The sequence below is a fragment of the Eremomyces bilateralis genome, assembly GCF_010015585.1.
Source record: "Eremomyces bilateralis CBS 781.70 unplaced genomic scaffold P152scaffold_2, whole genome shotgun sequence".
NCBI classification, from domain to species: Eukaryota; Fungi; Ascomycota; class Dothideomycetes; order Eremomycetales; family Eremomycetaceae; genus Eremomyces; species Eremomyces bilateralis.
Genome location: NW_022985068.1, coordinates 1,941,829 through 1,966,562, shown reverse-complemented (window position 1 = coordinate 1,966,562; position 24,734 = coordinate 1,941,829). Strand labels below are relative to the sequence as shown.

At 51.9% G+C, this 24,734-nt stretch overlaps 10 protein-coding genes across 10 annotated transcripts; 6 read left to right on the top strand and 4 right to left on the bottom strand.

The window, feature by feature from the left end:
- Positions 1-1,144: 1,144 nt before the first annotated feature.
- P152DRAFT_446334 (uncharacterized protein) lies at positions 1,145-2,692 on the top strand (the record flags this gene model as incomplete). Its single annotated transcript, XM_033677918.1, has 3 exons — positions 1,145-1,276; positions 1,340-1,811; positions 1,860-2,692. 3 exons carry the CDS (start codon positions 1,145-1,147, stop codon positions 2,690-2,692), a joined length of 1,437 nt encoding a protein of 478 aa, XP_033538349.1.
- Positions 2,693-2,748: 56 nt separating this feature from the next.
- On the bottom strand, positions 2,749-3,648 carry P152DRAFT_454943 (uncharacterized protein). Its single transcript, XM_033678686.1, has one exon. It carries the CDS (start codon positions 3,569-3,571, stop codon positions 3,200-3,202), a length of 372 nt encoding a protein of 123 aa, XP_033538348.1. The 5' UTR covers positions 3,572-3,648; the 3' UTR covers positions 2,749-3,199.
- Positions 3,309-5,372, top strand: P152DRAFT_409864 (dienelactone hydrolase family protein). Its single transcript, XM_033676948.1, has 5 exons — positions 3,309-3,852; positions 4,178-4,274; positions 4,487-4,830; positions 4,925-5,185; positions 5,242-5,372. The coding sequence occupies exons 1-4, from the start codon at positions 3,765-3,767 to the stop codon at positions 5,131-5,133; spliced, it is 738 nt and encodes a 245-aa protein (XP_033538347.1). The 5' UTR covers positions 3,309-3,764; the 3' UTR covers positions 5,134-5,185; positions 5,242-5,372.
- Positions 5,373-5,581: 209 nt separating this feature from the next.
- Positions 5,582-6,900, bottom strand: P152DRAFT_446332 (uncharacterized protein; the record flags this gene model as incomplete). The annotated part of the gene is made up of 2 exons (XM_033677917.1): positions 5,582-6,596; positions 6,650-6,900. 2 exons carry the CDS (start codon positions 6,898-6,900, stop codon positions 5,582-5,584), a joined length of 1,266 nt encoding a protein of 421 aa, XP_033538346.1.
- Positions 6,901-8,626: 1,726 nt separating this feature from the next.
- On the top strand, positions 8,627-11,032 carry P152DRAFT_505241 (MBOAT-domain-containing protein; the record flags this gene model as incomplete). The annotated part of the gene is made up of 3 exons (XM_033682425.1): positions 8,627-8,944; positions 9,035-9,632; positions 9,681-11,032. The coding sequence occupies 3 exons, from the start codon at positions 8,627-8,629 to the stop codon at positions 10,778-10,780; spliced, it is 2,016 nt and encodes a 671-aa protein (XP_033538345.1). The 3' UTR covers positions 10,781-11,032.
- On the bottom strand, positions 10,844-12,986 carry P152DRAFT_454936 (WD40 repeat-like protein). Its single transcript, XM_033678685.1, has 3 exons — positions 12,652-12,986; positions 12,364-12,593; positions 10,844-12,316 (listed from the first exon to the last, which is right to left on the bottom strand). The coding sequence occupies exons 1-3, from the start codon at positions 12,850-12,852 to the stop codon at positions 11,023-11,025; spliced, it is 1,725 nt and encodes a 574-aa protein (XP_033538344.1). The 5' UTR covers positions 12,853-12,986; the 3' UTR covers positions 10,844-11,022.
- Positions 12,987-13,989: 1,003 nt separating this feature from the next.
- P152DRAFT_454935 (putative monocarboxylate permease) lies at positions 13,990-16,142 on the top strand. Its single transcript, XM_033678684.1, has 2 exons — positions 13,990-14,685; positions 14,751-16,142. The coding sequence occupies exons 1-2, from the start codon at positions 14,447-14,449 to the stop codon at positions 15,904-15,906; spliced, it is 1,395 nt and encodes a 464-aa protein (XP_033538343.1). The 5' UTR covers positions 13,990-14,446; the 3' UTR covers positions 15,907-16,142.
- Positions 16,073-17,912, bottom strand: P152DRAFT_454934 (RNA-binding domain-containing protein). The gene has a single exon (XM_033678683.1). It carries the CDS (start codon positions 17,577-17,579, stop codon positions 16,464-16,466), a length of 1,116 nt encoding a protein of 371 aa, XP_033538342.1. The 5' UTR covers positions 17,580-17,912; the 3' UTR covers positions 16,073-16,463.
- A 2,015-nt stretch (positions 17,913-19,927) lies between these two features.
- Positions 19,928-20,389, top strand: P152DRAFT_389669 (cutinase; the record flags this gene model as incomplete). The annotated part of the gene is made up of 1 exon (XM_033675997.1): positions 19,928-20,389. A coding segment is annotated over one exon (462 nt), but the record flags the coding sequence as incomplete, so codon positions are not given.
- A 2,246-nt stretch (positions 20,390-22,635) lies between these two features.
- P152DRAFT_454933 (decarboxylating 6-phosphogluconate dehydrogenase) lies at positions 22,636-24,517 on the top strand. Its single transcript, XM_033678682.1, has 3 exons — positions 22,636-23,392; positions 23,457-23,885; positions 23,935-24,517. Exons 1-3 carry the CDS (start codon positions 22,829-22,831, stop codon positions 24,373-24,375), a joined length of 1,434 nt encoding a protein of 477 aa, XP_033538340.1. The 5' UTR covers positions 22,636-22,828; the 3' UTR covers positions 24,376-24,517.
- The last annotated feature ends 217 nt before the right edge of the window (positions 24,518-24,734 follow it).

Genomic DNA, 24,734 nt, shown 5'->3' with positions numbered 1-24,734 from the left:
CGGCGCCCATTTTCCTCCCGTTCGATAAAATCTCACTTCTCAGGAGTCTAGCAACGACAGAAGATTGATATGGAGTTCTAGGCTTCCAACATATCTCACATGTTGGATGGTGGATAGTAAGAAGCCCTGCCCTACTGTTCCCCTCCGCGGCCCTGACCTGCGTTAGGATCTTAAAGGCATTGCACAATTCACCTTGTCTAGAGTCCGCTTGATACTAGCAGGGACTGTCTGAGAAAGGTGAACAGATGCCATTTCTGGGCAATCGCACTAGCCTTTATCTGCGCTTTGCAATGCCTGCCACATGCGACGGGTGAGTGGTCACGAATAACTGCGAGGCTGTGAAAAGCATTTCGATCCATGGCTGCAGCCAATGGTTTTCGACCCGGCCCTCCTCAGTCCTCGTACATCATGTAACAAATACAGATGCAGTAATAGGTAAGACAGGATGAGTGGAGTGTGGGGCTCTCTTCACCATGCCCCTCGATGCGACGACGCATAGTCCATGTCCGAACTACTATTTTGATATCTATGTTGCAGCAACACCTATCTAATGATCTAGCCAAACAGCCGATACATTCTTCAGCTCGTGCCTCATTTCATAGGCTACCACAAGCGACTACCCACGCCCAATCCTATACGGAAGGTAGCTGGATATGTAGGTACGTCCTTGTCGTCGATGCGCTTGGATCGGCACCCAACTGTCCCCCCAAGACTCACTCGCACGTCGTTCAATTCCGTCGGACTCGTTCTCAAAAGACTCGGTCGTGAATGTGCTCGTTTCTCAAGTCGCACACTATCGGGCCGTGCATCTGTATCGCCGCTCCCACTCCGGCGGGGCTTGTGCTGAACCACAAGAGGCCTCGCTGGGATTCACGCGGCCATACCGAAAGTTCTCTGTCTGGACTGAACGCCTTTCGTACCATTTGCAAGACGGGAGTGTTGGGTTACGGGAAACTGCCCATACATATCCACGCCGTTTCTAGTGTCCCTGAATGGGTTCCCCCGATCACCACTGTTTTACCAGCACTGAGGCTTTGTGACTGTCGGCGACGATGCACTACTCATTCGAGATCTTAAGCGTCCCCAGTTTCTTGTTTAGTCTTGCTGGTCTTCGCCTATCTCGTTCTCTTGTCCATCATACAGCATGTTCCGGACCTTCTCTCTTGGCTCGCAGAATGAGTTTGCTAGGTTCATATATCAGTCGGACGATCCAGCGGGATCACCTCAGGTGGCGGCTCCACTGCATCTAGCATGCAACTGTTGCCGGTCCAAGAAGGTCGGTATACGCTTCAACGCTGATATTCTTTCTTGGTTCCGATCTCCGCTAATGTCTTGATAGCTCCGATGTACAGGAGAGAAACCTCAGTGCCACCGATGTCGAACCAAAGGCGTGGATTGTGTATATGCTTTGCCACGAGAACGGAGGAGGAAGACGAAAGATGAATCAAGATATCATCGCCGCAAACCGCACCTTCGCCATGTATCAACCCCTTCTTTGCCATCCGCTCTCTCTCAAAGGAAGGATTCGGCTCAATCGAAACCTGGGTCTTCGGGGTCAGAGTCTAAGATCCAATTCCCAATTTCTAACGATGTTCCGAACACACCTTCTGGAAATTACTCCGATTCATCGTCCATCTACGAAGAGCCACTCTTCACCGATCTCGACGGACCGTCCGACTTCAGTTTCCCATCGGGGACGTTCCAGAATTTCACATCAATCCCTCAGACAACAAGTCTCCCAGGTTCCTATGTTGGGGATATGTTTTTCGACCCCTTTACGCTAGGACGATATCCACTGTCCAATCCGGCGGGTAAGTTCACTACACTCCTTGATTTACACGAATATTCAATGGTGACAGTGAACGATGGCACCGTTACACCCTCAATACCCAATCACCAGGGTACGATGCCAGAGACGCCTTCATCTGTGTCATTTGGTTTGGACTCATCTACTCCAACTCCCACCGCAAAACCTCTGAGTGGAGGTGACTTATCCATGGACACTCCAGCTTCAAACACACCCTACGGAATGTCTTCTCTCTCAGACATCACGCCAGCACATTTAGTCTCTTCCGAAGTTATTGACGTGGCGCTGGCTCCACCGCAACATCAACCCGACTGCGCCTGTATCAAAGACGCAGACCAGCTCTTGAGGGAAGTTCGAAATCACGACCCACAGTCCTCAACGCAGCCTGCAGATACAACTCTTACGCTTCTACGGGAGGCAATGAACTACTCGGACCGAGTCCTTAGTTGTCCGACTTGCAGCCAGACATCCGCCTCTATTATGATGATGGTACAAGTATCTGGAAACCTCGTCCGCTTCTACGAAGGCCTCTCGATCAAACTAGCGAAAATGGAACTCGGCATCTCCGAAGGCCATGAGATTGCACCCGCTGTCGGCGGCGCCAGCGCCAGTGATTCCACCAGTAGCATTCCTTTGAGACTTGGAGCATACGAGCTAGAGAGTCAACAGGAGTGCTTCAGCATCGTACGGTGCCTTGTTTCCAGTCAGATGGAGAAGATGACGGAGACACTGTCACGAATGGCGTCGCTCGCTCAGTCACAGGGCTGGGCGGATCCCAGCAACGGATTGATGACACTCAAGGAACGGTTGGACCTAGTTGCACGGCATTTCTGGCGTGCTCCGACTTCCTTTGTGCCAGGGAATATGAATATCAACCCAGGATAATAATAGCACCTACGCTGGGAATGACACTCACTGGGGTCCACGAGCGGGGATATAGCACTTCTTGGGTAGCGGGCGCACAACGGGTAACCAATGACAGAATACGACGATTGCGATATGACAGGCAGATTTCAGCCAAATCGTTCAACAAAGCTGCTCATAAAGTCCAATCATTTTATATGAAGGCTGTACTTGTTTCGATCTGCCTAGCGAATTGCTACCATACACGCAGCCTTTGACATCATGAATTTCTGTTGTTCCTGAATCCTGATGAAGTATTCAATTGGAAGGATCGGGCTAGACTCCGTTTCTTCCCTGTTGGATATCAGAATCTGGTAAATAAGTAAATATTACTGTACCGAAGCCAGGATGTAACGTGAAGCCGAATCCAGGGATGGTACAATATCGACCATCAAGGGACCTCTCACCCTCTACAAGTGCCTATCCACCATCCTCCGTAAGTCATGCAATTAATCCTCCACGTCCGTTCTAGACACCTACTATATAGTATTAATAAACATTCCGTTCAGCCCGAGTGAGGCTGATACCATTGGAATATGGAGGAACAGAGCCCCAAAAACTGAAGCAATCTGAACCCATGTTCCATGTCCTTCCCGCGCGGGCTTCCCCTCCAAGACTCCAACAGTCCAACAAAATCACCCAAGTTGGGCGAGTATCTAGATCCTCGCCTGGGTTCCACGATTCCATGTGCAAATTGCCCAATTTCAAACCGGAGCTGACATCTACCGTACCGAACCGTATTGGAATAACGAACCCACCCTCGGATACGATCATGCGAAACGCCGGGAAAAAGAGGAGCAGTGGATGCACTAAGTATCCGCAGACACCACTAATACTACATGACGTGTCGCAGGCTTCCATCGCAAACCTCCACTTGTCGCAAGGGTTTGACCGAGGAGTTCATGCACCAACATCGTCTCATCTACTTGCTCAGTCCTTCCCTCAGTTCTTTTCGCATTTATCATACTGAAACGTCGCTGTCTACGATAGTGAACCGTGCGCCACTTCAAATTACCTTTATACCTTACTTGCTGAAGAAATTCCCCACCCTACCATGACATCTCATCAACCCGCCCAGTGCTGCGCTGTCGGAGTCAAGCATGAGGGCGAAGCTGCTGGCGAGGTGAAGTTGGTTGGTGATGGTGAGTCCCTGGCTCTCAGCTGAGTTTTCCTATCCCAAGTCACACACGAATCAAGAGTCAATTGTCCTCTTCAGAATGCATTGTAACATTCCGTACCCTACTTTATGGCCCCTAAGTCTGACCCCTCCATGGTGTATCTCACATTCATAGTGGGGCGCCCCTCTCAGCCTCAATATGGTCCGCAAAACAGACGTACCAACGTGGCTTGGGGGCATAGAATGTCTCACGCACTGTTACGCAGAAAATAAGCACATTTCCTTATTTTAATAACGGTCATCTTGACCTCAAGTCACACAAAGACTAATAGGAGGGTGTAACGTTGTAGTTGAGACGTACTTCGCCTATCCAAAGGACAAATCCACCACCAATGCCATCCTGATACTCACCGATGTGCTCGGTCACAAATTCATCAATGTGCAGCTGTAGGTTACAACTTTCATTCTCCAATGGATCTTTCGACCCTTCATCTAGGCCCATTGCGGAGCGGGCACTCCTTTCCAGCACATTCCTCGTCTCTGCTTCATACCCCTTAATATCAGCTGCGTTCCCCTCTGTTCCCAGGTGTTACTCCGATATGGATACCAGATGGATGACTCCGTGGTATGATTAGAGATCATGGCTGATAAACTCGTAGCATTGCGGACCAGTTCGCCGCCAATGGCTTCTTCGTCGTCGTTCCCGATCTCTTCCAAGGCGACCCGGTGCCCGTGAACGGCGAGAACTTCGACTTCGGCAAATGGCTCCCGAAGCATCACACCGGCCTCGTCGACCCCGTCGTGTCGGCCACGCTCAAGCATATGCGTGAAGACCTGGGATGCAAGTGGATTGGCGGTGTTGGATACTGCTTCGGTGCTAAGTATGTCGCGAGGTTCCAGAAAAAGGGAGGAGGTCTTGATGCAGGATACATGGCACATCCGAGCTTCGTGGCTGCGGAAGAGTTTGCCGCCATTGATGGACCGCTGTCGATCGCAGCAGCAGGTGAGTGAAATGCGCAAGCAAAGGGAAATTCCTCCTGCACTTCTGCCTATCTCTCTCACTTCAGCCAGTCCAATACTAACTGTGACGAATTCAGAGACTGACGAAATTTTCCCGGCTTCCAAACGCCATGAGTCGGAAGCGATTCTCAACAAGATGGATATTGCCTGGCAGATCAATCTATTCAGCGATGTGGTCCATGGGTTTTCCGTGCGTGCCGACCTGAGCAACAAGCGAGCTAAGTTTGCAAAGGAGCAGGCTTTCTTGCAGGCGGTGACCTGGTTCAACTATCATGTTACGGCGTGAGTATTACATCCCACTCCCTACGGGACAAGCCTGCTGGTAAACATGTCGACTGGTGAGTCCTTAAGAGGGAGATGCTCCACGCGCAGGATTGGCTGACTTATATGGTAGAGGAGGACCGTCGAAATTGTAAGGATTGCTGCCTGACCGACAAATCTTGAGACTTTTGTGATGGGACATTGCAAGCTCGATGAGTGTAGAATCACTCGATTGTGACTTAGGTTATGATGAGAAAAGGAATAGTCCATTTAAATTATCGTAAAGTGAAAGAAACCCCCATTTTGCGTTCAGTGGTGTATATATATATATCATCCATATGATATATCCTAAAGACACATTCCTGGTGTTTTCGGGGGTATATAACGTGTCTCCATCCCCGCCTCGACTCCGAGCGTTGAAATCAAGTGAAACAGGCCAACTCCATAAATTAGTCACGTTAAAGCGCAGTATTTTACCGCGGTGGTGGGTACTGTCCTTGCGGAGCCTGCAACGGCTGCGGCACTGTCCACTGTTGCATGTACTGCGGCGGCGGCGGCGTCGTCGCTGGTATTCCCCATGGTTGCTGCCCCGGCGGAAATTGATGTAGCTGCGTACCTTGCATGTGCGGTGGGACGTATGCGGTCTGCTGATCTATCTGCTGCTGTTCATGGCCATTCATAATCCCCTGATTCTCTAGGGCCGTTGGAGAAGGAGCAGTGAAGGGGTAGGTCGACGGGTTCTCGGCGGGGGGATTCCAGCCATAGGAAGGTTGTGGCTGGGACGTTTGCGGACCCGACACGAAGGTGGAGGCTCGGGGAGAAGTTGTTTTACCGAGAGGGGCGAGGTTGTTGAGGTCGGTCGGGTTGACCGAGGAGTACCCTCCGAGGGCCTTGTTGCTGCCGACGAAGATGACTGAGATGAATACACCCGTGAGGAAGGTATAGTAAAGAACGTCCGTGACGACGCTTATGGAAAGAGAGCGAACACTTTTGCCCTGGAGAGAATATGCAGCGTCATCGACCACGTTGAGCAGGGAGAAACCGGCGAGGAACAGGAATAGGGCGATGAGACTGGCCATGAGCCCTGACGTGCCGACTCCGTTCCGCTTCGCTTTGATCACCGCGATGAACATAATGGCACCCACCACGACAGCCGCGACGAGAAACAGGCAATCATACGCGGCATCCATGTCAAGCGCGGACCGGACATTCCCATTGCCGACAGCATTGATGCAGGCGAGGATGAGTTGCGCAAGGAAGATCACGCTCAGGATGGCTAGGGTCGTGTAGAGAATGATTTTTGGGAGTCGGATCGACATGCCGGAATGGGTGACGAGAGACAGGGCGAGCGGGATCAGAATAATCGAGATGATCATCTGAACCGCAATCTCGCGAATGACGAATTCGGCAATCAACAAGTCATGGGAAGCGTACGCGCTTGTTGAGCACGCTATAAGAACAGAGTGGCTCAAGTGGAGGATCGTGGCTCTGTAATAATATGTAAGCAAATGACTCTCATCATGTTGATCAAGACGGCATACGTTAAAACCAAAAGTAAAGCCAGCCCGTACGAGCTCCATGGTAATATCTCCCGGACCTTAGCGCTCCGCTTCTTCTTTACCACCCATATACTGAAGGTTATTAGGTAGACAACAGTCCAGATGGCAGGAACAATGATGGTGGAAAGGACATAGCCATCTTGAAAATGGGAGGACGGGCAGCTGCTGAAGCCGCCCTTTGAGGACCCGCCACCCGAGCTGGAGCCGCCGCCTTTGCCACCTTTAGGAGCCATGGTACGGTACCAATGGGGTCTGAGATGAGGTCTCGATAAGGTTAATCTGACTGTGTCCAACAGGGATCTGTAATGAGGCTCTTTGAGCGACTCGAGATCCTCATAGGCTTGCGCACTATTAATAATAATAGCCACAGTCTTGTAGAATCGTCGTGAGTTAACAAATATTGACGGAAACAAAGAGTTGAAAATGCTCTGGAAGGTCAAACGCGCAAAAACGACTGGGAGATGCAGCAATTTGTATATGGCGCCACGGCATCTCGAATACGAGAAGTGGTCCAAGATTAGGCAAAAGCTAGACCATAAAGCGGCTTGAATGTGGATAGCCTTCTTGGCTTGCTTCACCCTGTCCAGGAGAATCAGAGACAGGGGGTGAAGACTGAAGAGTCACAGACTCACAGTAGACACGGCTGAGCGCTGGACAGCGTCTCAATCACTCTATGCCATCTCTCTGCTCTCATGCCTAAGCTCTGAATCTCACCCATATTTTGAGGCTGATGCTAGGGGAAGCTTGTCAGAAAGTCGCGACTTTTGCTCTCGATCACAAACTCCAATGGGGCTGGGTTACGGGGAGGCCAGTCCGCCGATTCGCTCTCGTCCCCTGAAGGCCGAAACGGTCCGGGGTGGCAGCGATCTCAACCCCCAAGATCATCTCCCTCTGGCTGAAACGGGCTGCCATAGAGTGTGGGGTATTCACACGGCGTGGTCCGAGGAATGAACTATCAAAGACATGCTGTAATTATTCGGGACCGAGAATCGCGACGAAGAGCCTAAGCAGAACCATCAGCAATTAGGGGCATGTGCTGAAAAGTGACACCAAAAGGCACGAGACGGATTGATTGATCATTGACATTTCTGAAAAGCGATTCTGAATCCATAATAATTCCGTACTCCGTAATAATTAACTTTCATATTAGAAACAACAGAAAGTGCCAGACTGGCAGACTGCTGGATATCAGTCAGTGTCGAGGCTCGAGTCTGCCTTGCGAAGGTGAAGAATGTTCCACCCCTGTCCTGGACGAGAGGCTGTGCTCCGCGGAACTAGGAGAGAATACTATCCGAGGGAAGAAAGGGGAATACAGAGGAATCAAACACGATGAGGTTTGACACCCGTTTGAGGTATTCCCTGATTTGAGAAAGATTTTTATTGTATGGTCCGAGTTGATATTGCGAGTTGAAGGTTGGAATTCGGACTTCAGCTGAAGGAATTCGGATTTCTTGCCTCTCCCGCCAACTGTCACAATTCACACATTCATCCATCCTCCGTGCACCAAGTACTACCTACTAGCTTCGTGAGCATTCTCCATTATAGGCGTGGTGTTATGGTAAGGAATTGGGAGGATAATGCTATATATTTCGTACTCCTTGCCATGTGTAGTTGGCAACCTACCATCCTCTCCGCCACTCAACTATAATCAGTTGCCGAGATATCCAACGCCGGATAACGTGTGGTGGTGAGATCATACCCTGGGTTTGCCTGAGATGGATGGTGCTGCTATCGCTATCCAGAGTTCCAGACTACGGACTCCAAGGTAATACATATTATCCTTTTATGACCAATTAATCCATACCGTGCTCCAGCACCATTCTCAAATGTTGAAACGATCGACTCCGTATTACTCGACTGTGTTGTCCCTTGTGGACCATCTGCTATGCTTCTCTTCCACAGTTCCTGGATGCTAAATCCCCTTCCATCCTCTCCCCGCGTTCCAACATCAGCCTCGCGATGCCCAAATCTTTGGACGCTCCGCACCGCCTCTCCAACCTCTCCGATGTCCCAATGTCTCATCTCCTCTCGGGTCTCGACCCTGCCATCGCTCCGGACATCGTGAGAAAGCCGACGAATGGTCCATCCACCCCTCCAGCGTCCCCATCGAAACCGAGCAGCGAGGATGGAAACCAACTCTCTAGCAACCCCATCTCGGGCGACGAGGAGGAAGACTACGACAACCTAGAGATCGACCCCAATACCGTCGTCGAGGACGGTGCAGGTGCGGGCATTCATCGTGCTGATGCGCCGGCGAACCTTGTCATCGATCCGACAGTCAATGGCGCTCCTGCGACCTTGCGATCCCCCACTACGGCGAAAACGAGATCTCCCGCGGCGGCTCGGTCGCGGCGACAGAGCATCCAGGTGGTCTTGGAGCCGACCAGCCGCAAAGGGGAGTATGTGCTTACGGCCGACGACCCTGCGATCCGAGAGATCCTCGAAAATCGAATCCAGATCGAGCACGGCGCAAAAGTTTCCGAGAAGGAACGGACACGGCTTCGAGATCTGGTCTTCACGCGACAATTCACCAGGTTTGACCGGCAAAATCCCGCGAGCGGCTCGCCCTTTCATGGATTCTTCACGCTATTCTGGCTGGGCATTGGGCTGTTGTTGATTCGCGTGGCGATGCAGAATTGGAAGCAGTATGGCAGCGTGCTAGGGCCGGCGGAGATCCTCCACATGATGTTCAAGCGTGATTTGATTGTGTTGGGACTTACTGATGGCGTCATGACTGCGGGCACGGCGATGGGGTTGGTCCTGCAGAAGCTGATCCGCCGAGGATACTTGACATGGAATGGTTCCGGATGGATCATCCAAAACATGTGGCAGATGTTCTATCTTTTCGCCGTCATCGGGTGGACCTGGTATCGCGAATGGCCGTGGACACATACCATCTTCATTGTTCTCCATGGCCTCGTGTTCGTCATGAAGCAACACAGCTATGCCTTCTATAACGGACATTGTAAGGAGTTACCAATCCCTATGGAACCTCTTGCTAACCAGACAACAGTATCACAAGTCCACCGTCGCCGTGCCATTGTCGCACAAAAACTGGCTCGTCTTGACGATATACCTCCTTCCTCATCACCTACCGGGGAACCTCGTTCACGAGCATTATCCAGTCCGGCATCCGCCGATCCGTTCACCTCGGCGCTCGATCACCCTCCGCATTCTCCCTCCCAACGACGCGCTTCGGTCAACCCCAAAGCCTCGACCGACCTCCGTAGCGAGAACACCGAAGTCTCCAACATCGCCTTGGCCATCGAGTCGGGGCGGCCCCTCGACGCCAAACAACTCCGCACCTTCCGCATGATCCTCCAATCCGAACTCTCCGACCTTGATACGGAGTTACGTGGGAAATGCACGCACTCATACAACCACTACCCATCCAACCTCACACTCGCCAATTGGGCCGACTGGATCTGCCTTCCCACGCTCGTCTATGAGCTGGAGTACCCGCGACAGGAGTCGATCAATTGGTGGTACGTCCTGGAGAAAACCCTGGCCACGTTCGGCGTCATTTGGGTCATGATCATCATCTCGCAACATTTCATCTACCCCCCGGTGATGACGGCGGTGACGCTGCGAAACTCCGGGGTGTCTCTGAAGCATCGCTGGCCGGAATTGCCCTGGGTACTGTCCGACATGCTGTTTCCACTCCTGCTCGAGCAGCTCCTGACATGGTACGTCATTTGGGAATGCTGTCTGAACGTGTTGGCCGAGGTGACGCGATTCGCCGACCGAGGGTTCTATGGGGACTGGTGGAACAGCGTGTCGTGGGACCAGTACGCGCGGGACTGGAACCGACCGGTGCATAACTTCCTGCTGAGGCACGTCTATCATTCGAGCATCTCGGCGCTGCGGCTGAGCAAGAAGGAGGCGACCCTCGTGACCTTTTTGCTAAGCGCGCTGGTGCATGAATTGGTCATGTTCTGCTTGTTCAGGAAGGTGCGCGGGTATCTGTTCATTTTGCAGTTGAGTCAACTGCCGTTGGCGGAGCTCAGTCGGACGAAACTGTTGAAAGGACGCGATATCTTGGGAAATCTAGTGTTTTGGTTCGGTCTATTCGTGGGACCGAGCCTAGTGACGTCGTTGTATCTGATTGTTTAGGTCTTGTACCAAAAAAAGAAAAGGAGATGCATGGTTTGATATTGGATGGTTCGATACGATTCACTGCCTTTTATGACTTTATTTTTGCACGATACCACTCATTATCCGCATTCTAGGAGTTGCATACTAGCGTAGGCGTTGGAAATCAATGACAAAGACCAGAGACACTCTGCTCTATTCTTAGGGATATTGATCAAACTAGTTGTGGTTCCAGGCCAGCTTAGCTATTATATCGAAAACTCTCACGCTTTTATCTCCCACATATTGATCTTTCCCTGCTCATTGGCAACAGCGAGGACCAACTCGCCATTCACCCCCTTTTCGCCCAGCGCCACCGCCGACACACGCCCAAGCGGCGTATCTGCCGTCGGCCAGTTCCTGTACACTGTACAGCTTGGAAGATGCACCAGACGCAATGCATCCTTCTTCCATCGACTGGCCATGACCAGCAACTGACCATCCGGCGAGAATCGCAAATGAGAGATCGGAGTCGTCAGATGATCGAGGACCTTGGTTGGCTTCGGCCGGGAGGGGACTCCTGCGTTGTCGTCCATATCGGTCTCATTCGCTTCATCTCTCCATGCTCCGCGATCATAAACGTTGACGATTCCCGTCGAGCTTCCGATCACGACCCACCGATCCCCACCGAGCCAACCTTCATGTCCACTTCGCCCACCCAGCGAGATGACACTGGTTCCGACCGCGCCTTCGTCCGCCCACCGTGCAATCACCCGTCCTTCCGCTAGGCTCCACTCGCTCACCTCGCCATTCTTGCCGGCAACGGTCATGCCTTTCGCGTCCGTCCACCACGCAAAGTCCGCGACGCCCTGTTCGCTCGTCACGCGGACCTGCGAATGCCACTGCATGGTGTCCGCGCTCAGCACGTTGACCACGCCCCCGCCTTTCTTCGCCGTGCCACGGAGCGCCAGATATCGCCCGTCCGGAGACAGGGACATGTGCTCCATGCTACGCTGCTCGTGCTGGTGGGCGTAGATGCGGGAGATTTTGGAGACGTGCCCGGTGGAGAGGTCCCAGGTGTGGAAGTATTTTCGCCGCGCGGAGAGGAAGATGCGTGGGTCGGACGGGGCGGGGGAGAAGAGAGTGGTCGTGAGTGGAGTCCGCCGCATGTGCAACGAGGTGAGGAGCGGATGAGGAGTCGCGGGGTCGGTGGGGTCGCCATTGATATGGTGGAGGTAGAGTGTGCTGGCGGGGCCAGACGAGAGGAGAAGGGAGAGGTTCGGGTGGAAATGAAGAGAGGTGATGGCCGAGTGCTGGGTGCCGGTGACGCCTTTGATACGCTGAATGTCAATGACCTCCGGGCGGAGCTTGCGCTTCTTCCGTGGGTGCGACGCGTCCGACGCTGAGAAAAGACTGGCATCCTTCAAAAGCTGTGCGAGAGGCCTTGACGAAGGAAGATCGTCATCGCTCGACTCCCCATCATCCTCGTCGTCGCTGTCGCCTGCTGTTCGTTTCCTTGACGTCCCATTTTGCTTACCGACGTCCGCCCACGCCGGACGAGGATGCAATCGCTCGTACCTATATTCGTCAGATCTGTTCGACTACTGCCGAATTGCCGTCCTTACTGTATCCTCAAGCGGCGAACATATTCCTTGCCTGTCACCAAATCTTCTCCCTCCGTCACACGCAGCTTTCGTAACCTAGGCACCGATGAGAGCGACACCGTGATACGTTCGTCATCACTATCCTCCCAGGCAGCCTGTCGACCGTCTAGGTAGGGGGTCGACGTCTGATGTTGGATTGCCTGAGCATCGGACTGCGCGGGTACACCCGGTCCCTCGTCGACGAAGAATAGCTACGCCGCGCATTAGTTCCAGTCCGCAATATAAGGGCTCAAAAAGGAAGACGCATACCGCATCGTCATCCAGACCTCGAAACTCGTCGTTTTCATCTTCCTCGCCGACTCGAAGCAGCTCCTGGGTCGATTGGCCTACGGACTTCAAGCGGTCCCTGAAGCCTTCGCTATCACCGAAAACCAAACGTTCCAATTCCTCCTCGTCGCTATCTTTGTCGGAGTGCATGAGCACGTCATTCTCCAGGTCCATGTCGGGCATTGCGGCGAACCGGTGAAAGCGGGAGTTGATTTAGTGTGGGATGCGTACGAGATTGAAATGGTGTACGCGGAATGATATTTTGTCTTTGATCATCTTAATTTTTTCATACTGAGAACCTCTCCACTCGGCCACTCCCCTAGCAGCTTGAGCCTTGAGCACTGCAGGGGTCGGGCTGGCACTGGAGGGGGAAATATTAATTAGGCCTTAACGCCGAAACACCGACATGTCAGGTGACAGGTCAGGTGACAGAGAAAGACTCCAGTCATGTGCAGAGAATGTTGCCATTCTTCATTCAGAAATCCAGAGCAAGTTGAGAGAATCCGGACATCGTATACACCGAAGATTACACATGTCTCCACGTACGAGTATCAACATGCCGTACGGAATACTCACTGATAGATTGATATATCTCAGACTTGGCCCCTGCTTTCCTGCGCGTTGCACATCAAATTTCAAATTCAACTCTCATCGAGGTTCTATGGACCATGCGAGGTTGGAGTTTGGACTGTCGGAGTTCGGACTGTCGGAGTTTGGACGGTTTTCTTTTCTATTAATGAGTCATGATGGAACAGAATCCTTCCGCCTCGTATTTAGCGGCATCTTGTTTTCGACCGTGCCGAGTCTGTCGACCGATTGGAACGCGTAACTACGCGAGTTAAGCATGAATTCATCGGCCATCAGGCCCGACAGTGAACGGTTAGACCTGACCACATGGCTGGGATTCATCAGTGGGTATGGGAAGGTGTTCGCGTTTCGCTGAATACTAAAGCCGTCCTTGATTCCAACCCCTCATTTGTCACCAACTTCTCAGGGACGGATCACTAATATATTATCTATGTCAATCGAACGGTGTTTATGGTCTGGACCCATCATTTTCGTTGCATCATAACGTGAAGCGCGATCACGTTGGTTCGATCCAGTCACCGCCCTGCTTCATTAATTATTAACTAAAGGTTGACATTAGACAGGCATCTGTGGACCACTCGAGATGGGACATAATAGTACCTGCAAGGCCGATGTCCCTGGGACATCGGCCTTCGGCGTACGGGCGTAGTCGGCGATTGCAGAATTACCTGATGGGGCAACTCCGAGCACAAGCTTTGTTTTAGTGTTGTAACATCCCCTGCTCCACAGTTCGGCCATATCGCCTTTCTTAGCTTTCTAAAATCCGAGTCGCAGTGAACCATGACAACCCACATGCGGGCCGCATATTTGGAGATTTCTACCCCAAAGGGGCCCAGCTGTGAGGCGCCTGGTACGTCCCTTGCACAAATGTTCGCATTTGTTCGCCTATCGCCGATTTCTGTTGTTCTGCCAGATTTGACTAGTTTGGCGGTCCCCTAAGCCTTAAATCGCGCATCACCTCATATATATATGTTGGGGATTCCCTTCTTGCTTGACCGACTGTAGCAGTTTTAGAGCTGTCAAGTCTTGCTTCATGCGCTTCCACTTCACAACGCTACTCCAAGTCACATAACATTTACTTTGCCTTTTCCCGCCTCTAATTAATTCCTACCCTCAAGGTTTCTCAAAATACTTAGATCAGATATACAACTGGTCTTGTTTACGCTTCACGCAACTCCATCCATCCGTCATGGGCTCCCCGGCTGCCAGTTCGCTCTCCGACCCAGAGAAGCATCATCTAGAGAAAACAGATATTGAAGATACTGCACCACAGCGACATGTGGATTCTCGCGAAGAATCCGATGAAGAGACGAGTGTACCAATAGAAAAGAAGCCATCGGCTGGTCCAGCAGCAGCGTTCGACCCTTCAGCGTTCCCCGACGGTGGTTTGAAAGCATGGACGGTGGTGATCGGAGCGTTCGCTTGTCTGTAAGTTTGGGTGCTATATGGTTGCCTTGAGCAGACGTGGATATAGATGCTGACCATGACTTCAGATTCTGCTCTTTTGGGTGGATCAACTGCATAGGGGTGTTCCAGGCGCACTATCAGAAAAATCAATTGCGCGAGTACAGCGCCAGCACGATTTCATGGATCCCCTCGCTCGAAGCGTTCATGATGTTTGCCGGAGGTCCCTTCATCGGCAAAGCCTATGATAACTACGGCCCACGATACATTCTCCTGATTGGCACGTTTCTTCACGTCTTCGGCCTCATGATGGCCTCGATTTCTTCCAAGTACTACCAGTTCCTCCTCTCTCAAGGCATTTGCTCGTCCATCGGCGCCAGCATGGTCTTCTACCCGGCCATGTCCACGGTCGCAACATGGTTCTTTAAGAGACGAGCGTTCGCTTATGGCATCACGGCAGCAGGATCGTCAATCGGCGGTGTTGTAATCCCAATCATGGTCCAGCGACTACTTCCACTAGTGGGCTTTGGTTGGACCATGCGCATCGCCGCGTTTATCATCCTCTTCCTTCTCGTCATCGCCAACTTGACGGTCCGTTCACGTCTCCCGCCGCACCCGCAGCCTTTCAGGGTCATGGACTTTATCGAACCGCTGAAGGAGGTTCCCTTCGCTATCTCCGTTTTCGGTTTCTTCCTCTTCTTCTTAGGCATGTTCCTTCCCATCAACTACCTGATCGTCCAGGCTTCCCAGGCACCCATCAACATGTCCCTGTCCCTAGCCGGCTACCTCGTCTCCATCCTCAACGCCGCCTCCTTCTTCGGACGTGTCATCCCGGGCTATCTGGGTGACAAGATTGGCCGCTACAACGTGCTGATCGTCCTCACCTTCTTTACCGGAATTATCGATCTGGGACTCTGGCTGCCGGCGCGTGCCAATGCGCCGATCATCGTCTTCGCCGCGTTGTACGGGTTTTCGACTGGTGCGTTTGTCAGCTTGGGCCCCGCGGTCATTGCACAGATCACTCCGGATGTTCGACGGATTGGTGTGCGCACCGGAACGATGTTTGCGATCGTTTCCGTTGCGGCCCTCATCAGCAACCCGATCGGCGGCTCGTTGCTGACAAGATGGGATGGGAAGTATACAGGAATGCAGGTCTTTGGGGGAGTTTTTCAGTTGTCTGCCGGATTCGTGCTGACTGCCGCGAGAGTGATACTGGTGGGCTGGAATCCGAGCAAAATGTGTTAGGCAAACCGCCCTTCACCTACTCAATCGACTATGAGATTGGAAGGGGGTTAAACCTCATCTCTGTGAATTTATTCTCGAGACCAAAATCTGGCTCGCTCTAATAGACATGACCCAAGACGGTCGACGTACATGTGTTGGAATATTGCATATAGATGGTGTTCGGAAGTTGATAATATGTGAAGAAAACAGAAATCTCTGTTCTTGTATATCAGAAGCTACGAGTATAGAAGCTAAGAGTTTAACTCATCTGATCTCAAATTCTTGCTACAGTGACCTTCATCCACACAAACCGCCATCATGTAGGTCGCCCCTTGTCCAAGGATCCGTGTACTAGTGTTTATTGTAGTCAGCACCACAGGATCCTCGCCCTCTTCTGTTTGGACCCCCGACCTGACTCTGATCATCTACTGCCAGTCTATCAGCAACGCCTGAGCGCGGCTTGTCCCCATTCGCGTGATCTACATTCCGGACGAAATGGGCAACGCATCTTCCGGGCCACGGTAGCCGTTTGAAGTGGATTTTGAGATTTGACAACATGCTCGGATTCGCTGCAACCTTCATCCCAAAATCTTCAAGCCGCCCTTGGTCTTCGCTGGCTTCTTCTGCACCCCTGCCCCCGTTTGCGCATGTCCCGCAACCTTATTCTGATCTCGATCTCGCCCCCCTGCTCTACCCGAGTGGCGCCCGCCTCGTCCCCTTTGGCCCATCGCCATGGGCTTGATATCCGTCTTGCACCGCTGGATCTGAATCGGGTGACTCCCGATATACTTCCCCTGCATTTCCTTGGCCGCCTTAAAGTAATCGTCCGCATCGCTGAAGCTCACGAAGCCGTACCCCTTGCTCTTGGTCGATTTCTTATCCCGCACCACCCGGCCCTTTTGCAGGGACGGATAGCGCACGAATGCCTTCAGCAGCGAATCGTCCGTCACCTCCCCCGCGAGGTTCCCGACAAACAGCCGGAAATGCGACGGATCCCACTCTAGCAACGAGGTATCCTCCCAGGTCTTCCCGCCTCCGCTGCGCACGACCGTCTTCTGGTTCGGGTCGGCCGGCACCGCCACGCCGATGGGGGTCGCGCTGGCGCCGGCGTCGGTCCCACCACGGGCACCCAGCGGGATGTTGTTGGCGTTGCCGAGCTTCTTGCCGTCATCGCGGGGCGCGTATGCGCTTTGCCATTGGGCGACCTGCGCATCATAGTCCGTCTCGTAGGCTGGTGCCGCGGAATGGCTGAGTGGTGCTTGCGTGAAAGTGCCGGCTTGCGCTGGTGGGGGGTATGCAGCGGTATACGGTGCTGCCGAGCCTCCGTAGTTCACGGCCTGTTGGGGATAGTAGGACGACTGCTGCGCATACGCTGGTGATTGATAGGATGTGGTCTGGGTGACTGGCGGCGCAGCATACCCCGTTGTCGGAGCTGGACTGGCCGTCGCGGTGTACGATGGCCATTGCTGCTGGGACGCGGACGAAGCGCTGGCGACCGACCGTGGTTTGAAGCCAGTGAATGTGCTGAAGTTGGTGTTGCGGCTTTTATTCTGACCAGCAGCCAGCGCCCCACCACTTCGAAGAGGGGGGAGAGGGTCGGATGGCGGAGGCGGTCGCGCTGGGAGAGACGGGTGCGGTTGTGGAGTAGTCGAGGTCGGTGGTCGGGAGACGCCTGGTGGAGGTGGAAGGGCCATGTTGAGGATTGAGCAGTCCTTGAAAGTGGCGAGCGTGTCGCGGTTTGTGAGGGACTTACAGGTCCGCTATAATAGATGAGTCCTCGAGCGATGGGATTGTTGGAGTCGGGGAGGTGGTTGCGGTATGAAATGACTAACTACCTATGTAAGTAGTTGTAGATAGGGTGGCAAATCGAGTAGAAGAACACGATGGGCACGCGTCGTGGGGATTCCAGTGGCTCCAAAGATTGTCCAAAGTTGAAATCGAATGGACTTGGGGAGGATGGGACAACTTCTGTTAATATTTCGAGTTCAAGACTATCTCTAAATATCGATCTCTGTTGATCTACAGAGTACCTACGGAGTAACTTTGAATGCTGCTGAAATTGCCTCTAAACCTCCCTGTCGTAGTGCCAAGTCCTTGCACGTGCTCTTACAATGTACGCTCTTATTATATACGGAATAGCGTTAGATCCTTTTGCTCCGTAATACCAGCGCCACACGCCAATCGTCTACCCTGCTTCTTACTAATTACTCACCTCTCCCATACCATGATACACCTCTCCCATCAATGACTTCTTCCATCAATAGCTCCTAGGACGTTCAGTAGAGTCCACTAGATAGAACATCGGTTGGGACTTCTGCCATTTGCACCATCGGGGCACACTCCCTTCGCCCGTGGGTGGGGGCAAGATGTGTTGGTCGATGTCTAGGCATTGCGCAATGGTCACAAGAGCGTGGAGTGGACGGGTTCGGACTGGCTACGAATGCATTCTGAGAACATACCACATCACAATGATTTAGGACGGGGTTACTCGGGTGAACATCGTGAACATTGTTTTGGTGTTGAACGTTGTCTTACATACGAGCCAAAGAAACCTGGATGAATTCACAATATGTCCAAGCCAGTCGAGCTACAGTCATTCAAGTCAATCAATAATCTGCATTTCATTCTTAAATTCAGCTCTTACTACCTTTTTCTTCATTCCATCATTCTTTTGTTCATCCTCAGCAACTATGACGGCTCTTGAAGGGAGATACATGTCTTCATATGAATGACAAAATCTATAACTTGGAATCACGGATGTTTTTCACCCCGCAGTGCGCTCATTGCTAGCAGTGGACTACTCCGAATCTACAGCAGAAATATGAACAGATAGGGCTTGGATCGCTATCGAGGTATCAAAGAGCCTAGATGTTACGATATGGTCAAAGGTTCGTGACCAGACACAGTTTCTGCCATCTTGGGTCCCCCCTTGGGCTACGACTAGCAAGTCATCGATGGAGTACCTCGGCAGCAATGCGGCCCAAATGGGCATCTTTGCGAGTGAACAACTTCCCGCATTTTCCCAATTCCTGACCCCAGGAGATATCTTACATGTTCAGGGTGTTGCTGTTGTGGTCGTGAAGTCCCTAACTTAGCAACGTCTAGCATTGAACCAGTGCCCTTTGATTACAGATCTGGATTTAAGAGGTCATATCACCGTTCGTCTCGAACTACAGGGAGTCGTCAAAGGCGACCAAAACTACGTTCTCCTCGGGTGTTCGCTTCGGTTGTTCCCAGGGTGATCGGCGAGGCAGATGACTTGTTCGAGTCTTGTCCGAAACAATTTGCGCCTCTGGATAAAGTACGTCTTTTATGCGCAGCTTTCCTCGGATAGCTCTGAGGCTCTGGATTCGAGCACACGTCCACGATATGTTCGACCCTTTTCGACACTGCGTCGCCTGACTCGATCTCGGCGATCCAGAAGAACCATACCATAGAAGAGGGGGCATGTCCGCCAATAGGCACAAACGTTACTGCTCGGTACATAAATAATGCACAGTAGTAATCTATCTCACACCCATTTCGATCCACACGACGTTTCCTGATACGCTAGGAGCAATGTTGGTGGCGGCCCGAGGATTGCTATGTAGCGTAGCTGCACTGTAGCATGGAGCAGAATCGATATTCATAGAATCAGACGTGAGGACTGAGGAGTTTATAGAACCAGTGGGGTAATTACTATGTAGGGTAGTCTCGGCCTCGAATCCCGACCCAGCATCCCGTTTCAGTGTATCTTGGCGCCTGTTGGATTGGCGGGTTGGGGCGCCACGATGCGGGGTCTCATAGCCCCCATTGGCCCCTGTTTAGTGATCCCGCGCAGACAGATCTTAGGACTTTATGTAGGCAAGAAATCCTGCAACTCTCCTCAGTTCTTTACTGGCGAAAATAGTTGAAAGTGAAAATTTTCAAGATACTTCTGGCACAAACGTACCAGGGCATGACCTCGGCAGCCTCGGCAACCGCGAATAGGAAATAGGACAAATAGGGCACGATGATTGTAGGTATGGGATGAGCTACAGGACCCCTCTGTGGAGCGCTGAAAGGGGCTCTAAACGTTGCCTGCCAGGGTGTCGGAGGAGGCTATCGCGCTGAGCTCGCTTCGAATACCCTCCCCGCCGGCACAGATGCGGATGCGATCCAAGAAGGCATCGACATGTTTAAACTAGCCGCCAAGAACTGCCCCGACTCGAAGATCGTATTCGGCGGCTACTCCCAGGGTTCAGCTGTTATGCTTAACGCAGTGCCAAAGCTAGACGCCGCAATTTTGAAACTGGTTGTCGGCGGTGTGTTCTATGGGTATACCAAAAACGAGCAGAAGGACGGTCAACTTCCGGGCTTTCCCTCCGAGAACTTGGAGGTCTTCTGTAGGGAGGATGATGGTATTTGTGATGGGAACCTCGTGGTTACCGCTGGCCATTTTGCGTATACTTCAGATGGATCCATTCAGGAGGGAGCGCAATTCTTGGTTAATCGGTTTGCTGCCGCAGGTAGTGCTACGAATTAGCCACTGCGTATCATTTCAAATCCAGTTGTTTGATGGAAGCAAACGGCTGATCTTCTTCAACATGAAGATGCTTTGAAAGCCCTGGGACGGCTGAGACAGTTGGACAATCCTTGAACGGGCTCTCTTTTCTTGGCTAGACCGCATTTCGACTTGATGTCGCCATTAGTTAGACAAATACGATCGGTCTCGTAACCATATATCTTCAATGCGTGCTCATAAGTCATACAGCCTTGCTCTTAATATTTCGCCAAGTGCGGAGGACAGGTACACTTTAACACTTGATTCTTCATTTCAAAACGGCGGTATCATGCACAAAACGCCCAACTGATCGCCTAGTCGTGTCCTGGATGATGCTGCGGGTCGGCGGTAATTCCAGGGCAAGTACAAGATGTGGCGTCCATGCGAGAGCTTCGAGAGTCAAGCGTGTCAGTCCTGTCAGTCCGCAGTCGATATATCAGATTATGTAGCAAGCCCGACACCCCGGCAAGTGCCAAGACTTCTGGACCTGGATTCTCATTGGTCACATCAAGGCATCCCAACAGTGAGGAGTGAATGGACTCCTTGCTGCGGAATACAGGACGCCAGGTAGTAAATTGTAAGATGACTGTAGTTCATTGGGAATTAGAATTGGGACAGATAGAGTACTACTCGGAATTTAGATGCATCGGCAGAACTTACGGATGGCTGGGCATTTCTTAGTGGTGCTGATGAGCTGCTGAGTAAGTGCCGACGACAAGGGGGATCCGGGGATTAGGGCAGTCCAAATGAGCTCATCTGGATTAAATGATGAATTACGGAGGAATCTCATAAAAGGTGGCAGTAATGGGCTCGTGCATTGCTGATTCATCATGATGAGTCATGTAACCTGCCTTCTTTATGAAGAATTGAGGATTGAAGCTATGTATATACACGTCCATTCCTGCTATGGTTTGGTTATTTAAGCGATGAAAATGTTGATTACAAGACTATATACAGTTGGAGAGAGCTTTACGAATGGGTAGAATCCACAAATACCGATGTGAGTGCCTAAGGCACCCACATTTGGTAATGCTATACCTAATTGGGCTAGTATTTATGAGAGCATTTATGAGCGCTAGAGATAAATCGGGTTAGATTTCATGAAGACTTTATGAGGACGGCGTGCCCTACCGGGGATGCTTGTTTGTTGTGTCAAGATATATTGCCGCCTTGTCGCCTTGATGCCTTTTCCTGCACACCACACACCCGTCAACGTAATACTATTCAGTCGTTCAACTCCAGCGATATTCACGTCAGTTCCTGCACGGAATTATAAAACCGGATATTATGTAAATGATATTTATGAACAAAAGTCGAATATAGAAAGAGTCCATTATGATCTGCTATGGAGTCGAGACGAGAAATCCACAGTGCAGTCGGGACATTCGGTTGAATCGCTAGGAACCTCTGCTTCCTTTTTGGGACGCAAGTTATCGCGGGCATTTCTTTCCCATTCTTCCTTTTAGCCAAAATTCAATTTCAGTTCCAGTCCTTCGGCAGGCAGTCAACGAACTCCCACGATCGATCTAAGCTACAGTACTTACCAGATCTTACCTGTGCCGACTTATCCCTGAGTCTACTGCACCACGCCGTCGTCCGATGTAGGAAGCCTGCCATTGGAGCGATTGGACAACTTCTAAACCCCCGAAAGGAAATTGTAGGAGATGTCACCATGCGCGATGCTTCTTCCGCGGAATTTGGGCTAGTATGATTCGCCTGGTTTCGTCGGATTATTATAGGATTATGAATTTACCTATGATACACACCTTCACTCAGGACCCAGGGCAACCCTCCCTTCCAATTCTCAAGCTTGACCATGGGCCCATGTCATGTTGATCAAAATCCCTTCGCCTCATATGCAAGTCACGCTGATAGATACAGAAAATGCTCGTTGGTAGTCACATCCACAATGCGCCTATCCGGTGGGAATTCGGCGGGTTCCCATAGTGTGTGCATTTCCATGGAGTTGAGACACCATCGCACATCTGGATGATCTGGTACGGGCTGGTGGCTTGGGGGACGGCTCTTCCCCCCACCCCCCGAAGCTTCCGAAACCCACTTGGTTACAAACATTACTGCATCGCTCCCAGATCATTTTCTTTCTTCTTCATCCCATTCTAATCGTCTTCGGTGCTCTTAACACAGCTTGTGAGATCGATCCTATTATAATATTCTATACCAGGAGTCCATATCCACCCCGTAACCTCTGATCTCTGATCTCTGATCTCTGATCACTGCCCCTCAATTCTCCAATACCCCGCCGAGCATATTGACATCCAACGTCATGACTGAAGCCGTAGGAGATTTCGGCCTCATTGGCCTCGCGGTATGCCTTCAATTCTCTTGTCACGCTCCCCATTCCGTCCTATCATGTCCGCGATGATCCAATTTTGCTGACCACATACCACGCTCCACTAGGTCATGGGCCAGAACCTGATCCTCAATGCTGCGGATCATGGATTCACCGTTGTGGCTTTCAATCGTACCGTCGCCAAGGTCGACCGCTTCTTGGAGAACGAGGCCAAAGGCAAGAGCATCGTTGGTGCTCACTCCATCAAGGAGTTTGTCCAGAAACTCAAGACACCCCGGCGCATGATGTTGTTGGTCATGGCCGGCAAGCCCGTCGACGACTTCATCGAGTTGCTCCTGAACGAAGGAGGAGCGGAGCCTGGTGATATTATTATCGATGGCGGCAACTCCCACTACCCTGATACCACCCGCCGAACGCAATACCTCAATAGCAAGGGCATCCGATTCGTCGGAACCGGTGTCTCGGGTGGCGAAGAGGGTGCGCGATATGGGCCCAGTATCATGCCTGGCGGTAACGAGGAGGCATGGCCGTACATCAAGGATGTCCTGCAGAACATTTCAGCGAAAGCCGATGGTGAGCCGTGCTGCCAATGGGTTGGCGACGAAGGAGCTGGTCACTATGTCAAGATGGTCCACAACGGCATCGAGTACGGCGACATGCAACTGATCACCGAGGTATGAACCGATTCTGTCAATTGAGTTCGAGGAACCAGCTTTAGCAACCGACTAACCCCCACAGGCTTACGATATCATGAAGCGCGGCTTGGGCATGTCAAGCAAGGAAATTGGCGATGTCTTCGCAAAGTGGAACAAGGGCGTCCTGGACTCTTTCCTCATTGAGATCACTCGAGATATCATGTACTTCAACGACGACGATGGCAGCTCCTTGGTCGAAAAGATCCTCGACTCCGCCGGACAGAAGGGTACCGGGAAATGGACCGCCATCAACGCCTTGGACCTGGGCATGCCTGTCACCCTCATTGGCGAGGCCGTGTTTGCTCGTTGCTTGAGTTCTCTCAAGTCTGAGCGTGGTCGTGCCGCAAAGGTCCTGGGCGGCCCTACGCCTGAGTTCTCCGGGGACCGGGAACAGTTCATCGATGATCTGGAACAAGCCCTCTATGCGTCGAAGATCATTTCATATGCCCAGGGCTTCATGCTCATCCAGAATGCGAGTTGATCGCCATCCCGTTCGGAAGATTCCTGCTGACGATCCCTAGGCTGCCAAAGAATACAAGTGGAAGCTCAACAAGCCCGAGATCGCCCTCATGTGGCGTGGTGGCTGCATTATCCGCTCCGTCTTCCTCAAGGACATCACCGCCGCCTACCGTGCCGAGCCTGACCTTGAGAACCTGCTCTTCAACGACTTCTTCAACAAGGCCATCCACACGGCACAGCCCGGCTGGCGCAACGTGGTCGCCAAGGCCGTCCTCTGGGGCATTCCCACTCCCGCATTCTCCACGGCGCTTTCCTTCTACGACGGTTACCGCACGAAGGATCTGCCCGCCAACTTGCTCCAGGCGCAGCGTGACTACTTCGGCGCCCATACCTTCCGAATCAAGCCCGAATCCGCCAACGAAAAGTACCCGGTGGACACGGATATCCACGTGAACTGGACCGGACGTGGTGGAAACGTGTCGGCTTCGACGTATACCGCATGACTGAACGGAACGACGAGAAGCGTCCTGTAAGGAACCATGAAATATCAGGATCTAAAATTGCAAAGGAGTCGGGAGACCGGTATGGACAGACATGCATGGGCTGGAATTGGATTGTATGCTCCAACCACATAATCAGAAATTAGACCGCTTGCGTTATGTTCCACGTCCAATTACTCTAGCCACACGCCTAATATATGAGGGGATAATAGGCGCGTGGTGTGAGTACCTGTTAGGTTTGAAGCGTGAAACTAAAAACTTGTATTGCTACCCGTCTGCCGTACACAGTAGTTCCAATGTAACCAAAGCCAGTACAAGCCGCCAATCATCAGGTTAGCAGTGCTGTGGACTCTATTCCGGAG

Bases quoted from the DNA above. Each gene is read 5' to 3' on its own strand.
- P152DRAFT_454934 (XM_033678683.1), bottom strand. From the start codon at position 17,579: ATGGCCCTTCCACCTCCACCAGGCGTCTCCCGACCACCGACCTCGACT.
- P152DRAFT_454935 (XM_033678684.1), top strand. From the start codon at position 14,447: ATGGGCTCCCCGGCTGCCAGTTCGCTCTCCGACCCAGAGAAGCATCAT. The intron at 14,686-14,750 runs GTAAGTTTGGGT...CCATGACTTCAG, and splicing joins ATCGGAGCGTTCGCTTGTCT to ATTCTGCTCTTTTGGGTGGA.
- P152DRAFT_454936 (XM_033678685.1), bottom strand. From the start codon at position 12,852: ATGCCCGACATGGACCTGGAGAATGACGTGCTCATGCACTCCGACAAA. The intron at 12,594-12,651 runs GTATGCGTCTTC...TGCGCGGCGTAG, and splicing joins GAGGTCTGGATGACGATGCG to CTATTCTTCGTCGACGAGGG. The intron at 12,317-12,363 runs GTAAGGACGGCA...TGACGAATATAG, and splicing joins GTTCGCCGCTTGAGGATACA to GTACGAGCGATTGCATCCTC.
- P152DRAFT_454943 (XM_033678686.1), bottom strand. From the start codon at position 3,571: ATGGAAGCCTGCGACACGTCATGTAGTATTAGTGGTGTCTGCGGATAC.
- P152DRAFT_409864 (XM_033676948.1), top strand. From the start codon at position 3,765: ATGACATCTCATCAACCCGCCCAGTGCTGCGCTGTCGGAGTCAAGCAT. The intron at 4,275-4,486 runs GTAGGTTACAAC...ATAAACTCGTAG, and splicing joins AAATTCATCAATGTGCAGCT to CATTGCGGACCAGTTCGCCG. The intron at 4,831-4,924 runs GTGAGTGAAATG...TGACGAATTCAG, and splicing joins GCTGTCGATCGCAGCAGCAG to AGACTGACGAAATTTTCCCG.
- P152DRAFT_454933 (XM_033678682.1), top strand. From the start codon at position 22,829: ATGGGCCAGAACCTGATCCTCAATGCTGCGGATCATGGATTCACCGTT. The intron at 23,393-23,456 runs GTATGAACCGAT...TAACCCCCACAG, and splicing joins ACATGCAACTGATCACCGAG to GCTTACGATATCATGAAGCG. The intron at 23,886-23,934 runs GCGAGTTGATCG...GACGATCCCTAG, and splicing joins GCTTCATGCTCATCCAGAAT to GCTGCCAAAGAATACAAGTG.